Consider the following 6,032-nt stretch of genomic DNA (forward strand, 5'->3'; position numbering starts at 1 on the left):
TGTAAGGAGAAGGAATGACAATAAACTTAAACTATAACTATTTACATTTAGCATATGCTCTTATCCAGAATAACCTACCCATCAACAGGTTTCTGCCTTGATACTGTCAAACTAGCTATTTTTGTGTAGTGACCCAGATAATGTTGACTCCTGTACATTTTTCTCGACTGGCCATCAAACGCTACCTCTTTAAAAGTGGTCTTCCCAGCTGATCAGTTTTAAGGGACAGTCTGATTTAGGCAGTGTTCAGTTGGCACAATACACCCACCTACTTCCTTATGATTGACATAACCATGCTCATTTAGTGACTTCTAATGTTTTCATATATGTCTCGAACTGTGCTTGGCAGCTCCTTGGTCTTCATGGTTGAATCCCTGCTTGAAATGCACTGAAAGATGGATCTTAAAGAAACAGGCAATATTTTTTTTAATGCAGGGCCAGGAATTAGAAATCAGTTAAAAAGAAAAATGACACTTTCACAAAATGAATGCTCCCAAAATAAACTTTATTGTTGACAACATTTTGATGCCATTGATTCTTCATCAGGTCAGTTTGGCCAGGCTTGTGGCTGTGGACATTTGTAACAAAATTATATCAATGTCATGATATGTCCACAAATCAGGACCTAAGTGTATGAGCCCTCTCTTAAATGGAAAATGTGCAATTCTTACAGTCAAGGTCATTATAACATATTTATCCAGCTACTCCAGAGAGCTAGGCACCACTGAAACACCCCAGAAAACTTGACATTAAAGGGCTCAGCAATGGTCCTCTGCATGCTGGGAATTGGCACTATCCCACCAACATTAATGGCATATTTTTACTGTAATAAATAAGCTGGTCAAAACAACCTGTGACAAACATTTCTATCTTTACTCAGGTTTTTACTTAACTAGGGTTTAATAAATTCAGTTTATGGATGGCATCACTCAATAACATAAGCAATGCAATTAAATGAATCTCCCACAATCCATTTCTGTGCCAAATTTCTTTGCATTATAAAGGATTTCTGAAGTAAATGGACACTATCAGCAGTTCAACTCCCATCACAAACAATATTATACCATAAAACATATTTCACATCTGAACATTCTACTTTCCATCTATATTAAGAGTTGGAAAGTGGGGTGAGGGGGTATTTTGTAAAAGGGTTAAAAGTGGAGCACCTACTCTGATTTTTCTTCACAAGTGCTGTGAGCACTGAGTGCTCTGGAATGAATAGCAGAGTTTACAACGGGGCTATGATGTGGAGATGGTCTGCAGACTCAGGAAAGCATGGTCGATCTTCCGCACTGCGCCATGTGATCACGCCTTGGCCTTCTGCTTATTGTGTTTGGCAAACCACTCATCACTTTTGTCTGCTGCCATGGCCTGTAAAATGAGGACAGGTAACATATCAACACGAGCAACACAAGAGCACACTTGTTTGTCCACACATAGGCATGTGAAAAGAATACTGGCCATTACATTATTGGTATTTGGCTCTTGTCCAGAGTGACTGACAACGAGAAGACACGTGCGTAAATCGGGGTTTAAGATCAACAGCCATACCTGCATGCACTCTGCTCCTGCCAAATGGCTGAAGCTAAGCAGGTGTGGGCTTGGTTAGTACTTGGATGGGAGACCACCAGGAAATACTGAGTTGCTGCTGGAAGTGGTGTTGGGTGGGCCAGCAGGGGGCAATCTTCCCTCTGGTACAAATAAAAACCCCAATGCCCCAGTGCAGTGACGGGGACACTGTGCTGTAGGAGATGCCGTCTTTCGGATGAGACGTTAAACCGAGGTCCTGACTCTCTTTGGTCATTAAAGATCCCATGACACTTATCACTAAGCGTAGGGGGTTCCCCGGTGTCCTGGCCAAATCCCAGATCTGGCACTCGCAAACTTGCCACTAAAATTCAAGCGAACATCAGTGTTGAAAGACTCACCTTATCCAGCAGTGCCTCTCCACTGGGGTCCACCATAGAGAGCTGCCTGAATGCTTCATCGCCCACAAAGCAGATCTCATGGTCATCCTAGACCACAGAGAAAAGATGTGAATATCTGTTTTCACTCTGAACTGAAAGCATGCAACACAGCGTACTTCCAGCTGTAAATATGACAGCACTCACTGGATCAGCTAGTATAACCACTTCGACAGTGGCCTTGCCAGGAGTATCCAGGCTGACCAGGGGTGTGAGAATCTTCTGATTTTCCTTCTTCATGAGGGCCTCAATATCAGGCAACTGAGGAAAAACAAAAGGAATGTTCAAAAATAGTGACACTTAGAGGGCAAGATCTGAAGGCTTCTACACACATTTAAAATTATTCCACTGAATAAATAATTTATTAAAAATGATAATGATGACATGCTATCGGGTGAAGTTATCAGAAATAGGATATTGACAGTTACTCATAAAACTGGCGGAAATGCAAACTCAGGAGGTTAGTCAGGGAGTCTAATTAGATTATATTCAGTTCAAGAGTTACAGAATCATAAATCTCAGAGAACTTTGTGAAGAAATATCCTGCTCGTGTGAATTGAAACCAGGGTCCTCTCCTCACCTGTTGACGAGGGCAGGAGAATGCTATGCGCCCAAACGCTGTGCCGTGATCCACTGGCCCACCGATGTCCTGAAGTTCCAGCTTACACTGCCAGCAGTGACACACGGTTTAGCGTACAGATCTGCCTCACATTCACATGCATATTCAACAGGTGATCACAAGCTTCTCACCCTCTCTGTCAGACCTGATTATTGGCGAATCCTAAGAGCACAGTTCTCTTCTCCGGATTTTTCTCCAGTACTTGCATGCCGAGCAATGAGGACCAGTAGTGTTGAGAGCGCTGCAAGTCTGAGACGGCCAAGGACACCTTCTGCACGGGATCTAGGATGATGTGACCACAAAGAGAAAAAAACTGATCAGTCATCCCTGTAAACAACACCTACAGTCACAAACTGATTGGGTCCATAGTGTGAACTCTCTGCATACCTTTTTTCACTGTGCACAGAACCGTGGTTTAACAACAGAGGTGAGTGAGTCACAACCTAACCTGAACTTCTGGCTGATACTTGTGATTTATTCATATTTTGTTCATTTATTCAGTGAAGATCTAGTGTATTTCTATAGTTACCTTACTTTACATTATTACATTACCTTACCTTATTATATTCATAATGATGAAGGAGAAATGTGCATAATGATGCACATTTCTGTACAAACTGAATGATCATTCTGTGGATAGTCTGACATGGTGGCCTTTAATTAGGATAAGTATATGACATCAGGAAGATGCACATAAATGTTGAACCAGCACAGATCTCTGCATGATGCCATATCATGGCCCGTTCATGACGTCTTCTGAAAATACACACAGTGCTTTATTTCACCTTCATCTGCACTCAGGACACCAATGTTAAGGATTAGTGAATCAACAGTAAATTCTGCTATATATACACAACACACTGTTCTTGAACAAGTGTTAAAACTATCATGAGGAGAAATTATGTTTAGATAATGGAGTAATAAAGTTAGTGATGTACAAGTGGTTTCCAGTAAGCCTTGAACTCAGATTTTAATTAAAACCTGAACCAAGTGTTTTAATACAATATATAGTGTGCATCCTAAGGAGCAAAATATATAGATATGACAGATTAAATATTTCCATTATAAATCTTGCCTCATACAATCCCAGGTTTATGGTCGCTGTGCTCAACACAAAGCTGCTCTTATCGGCATTTACCCAGAATTCACCTTGAGTGGGCTGATCTTTGTCCACTAGGTAGAAGTGGTAGCCCCCAGGGGCCTCAGCCAGGTAGATGCCCTCTCCAGCCTCAGAGAGGGGCCATCCCAGCCTCCTAGCATTGCTCACTGCCTGGCTGGACTGCAGGGTCAGGCCCTGAGCAAGCACAGAGCAAACATCATCAGCGTTTCCAATATCTTTACCACAATCTGAGCAGTAATCAAACAGTTTATTTCTTATTTTTACCACAACCTGACCAATAATTTAACAGTTTATTTATCTGGTAGATCATTTGGTAGACACACGTTCCCACTTTTCCTATTTTCTGCTTTTCTGCAGAACGTTTGTGTAAAAAACCCTGAACAACTAAAACTGAATTGAATCATTTTAACAATATTAGTAGCTTTCCCAGTGTTTATACCACCACCTTGTGAGTTACCTAGTAGTTTCATTATCTGATAGATCATTTTATTTATATGTTGTCTTTATGATATTGTCCAGCTCAGAATATTTACATTTTACTCATTGCTGCAAGCAAGCTTGATGGATAAAATTATTTCTTACATTTATAGGTTACATATGGCTACCAATTAGTACATTTGTTTCTTAGTTATGCTGTGTCAGGCGTTATAGGTTTATGACAAAGTTTCCTCAGTTTGTACCACTATATATATATATATATATATATATATATATATATATATATAAGTTTATTTTTTCGGTCTTAACAACAATTTTACTATACATTAATGAAAAAAGGTTAAATAATACCAAGTTATTGTATCAAAATAAACCGAAATCAAAACATAATCTCTGCACCGAGAAAAAAAAAAGGTATAGGGTGAAGCCTGAGCTTATTGTGCCTACTCTTAATACAAACATTACCCATACTCTGCCCAAAATATAAATTTAAATAATATATAATATAAATATAAACAGAACATATGGCACATAAGCAGACAATTTAGCCAATGCACAACACATTACAGTTTATTGGAATACGGTTAATCATATAAATTCTGATTATTTGTACATTTTGTACATTTGTACATTTATTTCTAAAGCTTCAAATCTAAATGAATACATCTTTGCCCGTAATATTGTAATTTCTATTATGAAAAACAGTAACATCCTTCCCTCACAACTTTTCAATTAAAAACATGTGCATAAAGTACAGATTGTAAGAATGATTACAATGGCAAGCAAGGGTCAAAAAGTGATTACGTGTGCATTTGCAATAACAAAGAAAATTCACACGCAATGTCCCATGTTGGCTTGTGCAACCATTGGTCAAGCTTGCACTCACCAGAAAATCGTTGCCTAGACGATACTCCCCTACACCATAGTTGTATGTCAATTCTGCGACAAAATGATCATCCTCTGCCCCGAAACCCACCATGGTCTTGCTCCATTTCCCATCATATGGACTACACACAGAGACACAGGTAAGCGACACCACAAGACAGTACTTCTGCTTTAAATAAATATTTACTTTTATGCATACTCTCTGCAACATACTATAATATGTAAAAACCAATTTCACAAGTTCTTTACAAGACCATTTAATCACTTATCTAACTGAACCAATGCAAGGTCCGCTGTGAATTTACTACATTAATGGTCAATTACTAATTAAACTAATGGAAAGCTTACCCATTGCAGGTAGCTTTGCAGCCCTCTTCAAATTCCTCATGACGTAATATCTGTAAAGAAATACGCAACGTTCAGCTAGATATTAGCTAATAAGCTAACTGCAATGATCTAACGCAAGTAATTCCGATAAGGGTAGGTAAGTCTTGCAGCCCGTGTTTATAAACTTTAACTTAGTAGAATGCAACTATTTAGCGAACCATATTTAATTCTGCTGTAAGCCTATAGCAAGGTAAATCTGTAAGAACGTAACAAACGCTAGACTAATTACTGCACCTACAGGTTAATACAACTGTGAAATTGTGTGACTTGATAACTTTCTTTACTATAAAACGAAAACGGAAAGATTTAATCTAGTTTAAGTACCGTTAGCTACCGCGGCCTAAACTCGAAACAATCGCTGTCATCAGATAGAGCTGAACAAGGTTTAATTATCCTAACTTACTCGCATGCCGAGAACATCACGATAGAAGGTGGCGGTCTTGGATCTATCGCCCACTTTGAAAACGAAGTGAAGGGCCCTTCTTAGAGACATTATTGGTAAGTGAAAGTTAGCTTCAGCAAACCTATTCAGCACAGCTGAAAAACGCTCTGTGCCACAGAACTGTACAGTTCTATGGCAAAACCACCCCGCCCCCCGAGTCTGTCTATCGCGTGATCT

The 6,032-nt window shown here is 39.4% G+C and overlaps 1 protein-coding gene across 2 annotated transcripts; it reads right to left on the reverse strand.

The window, feature by feature from the left end:
- Positions 1 to 486: 486 nt before the first annotated feature.
- On the reverse strand, positions 487 to 6,017 carry glod4 (glyoxalase domain containing 4). 2 transcript variants are annotated; one of them, XR_004761856.1, is made up of 10 exons: positions 5,817 to 6,017; positions 5,375 to 5,424; positions 5,028 to 5,148; positions 3,733 to 3,877; positions 2,729 to 2,865; positions 2,545 to 2,631; positions 2,112 to 2,225; positions 1,929 to 2,015; positions 1,171 to 1,371; positions 487 to 568 (listed from the first exon to the last, which is right to left on the reverse strand). XR_004761856.1 is itself a non-coding variant. In XM_035386651.1 (9 exons), the coding sequence occupies exons 1-9, from the start codon at positions 5,904 to 5,906 to the stop codon at positions 1,306 to 1,308; spliced, it is 897 nt and encodes a 298-aa protein (XP_035242542.1). In that variant the 5' UTR covers positions 5,907 to 6,017; the 3' UTR covers positions 487 to 1,305. The 2 variants fall into 2 exon arrangements, 1 of the variants encoding a protein (XP_035242542.1); XM_035386651.1 differs by having other exon boundaries at positions 487 to 1,371.
- Positions 6,018 to 6,032: the final 15 nt, after the last annotated feature.

Source organism: Anguilla anguilla, chromosome 12 (assembly GCF_013347855.1).
Source record: "Anguilla anguilla isolate fAngAng1 chromosome 12, fAngAng1.pri, whole genome shotgun sequence".
Taxonomy (NCBI): Eukaryota; Metazoa; Chordata; class Actinopteri; order Anguilliformes; family Anguillidae; genus Anguilla; species Anguilla anguilla.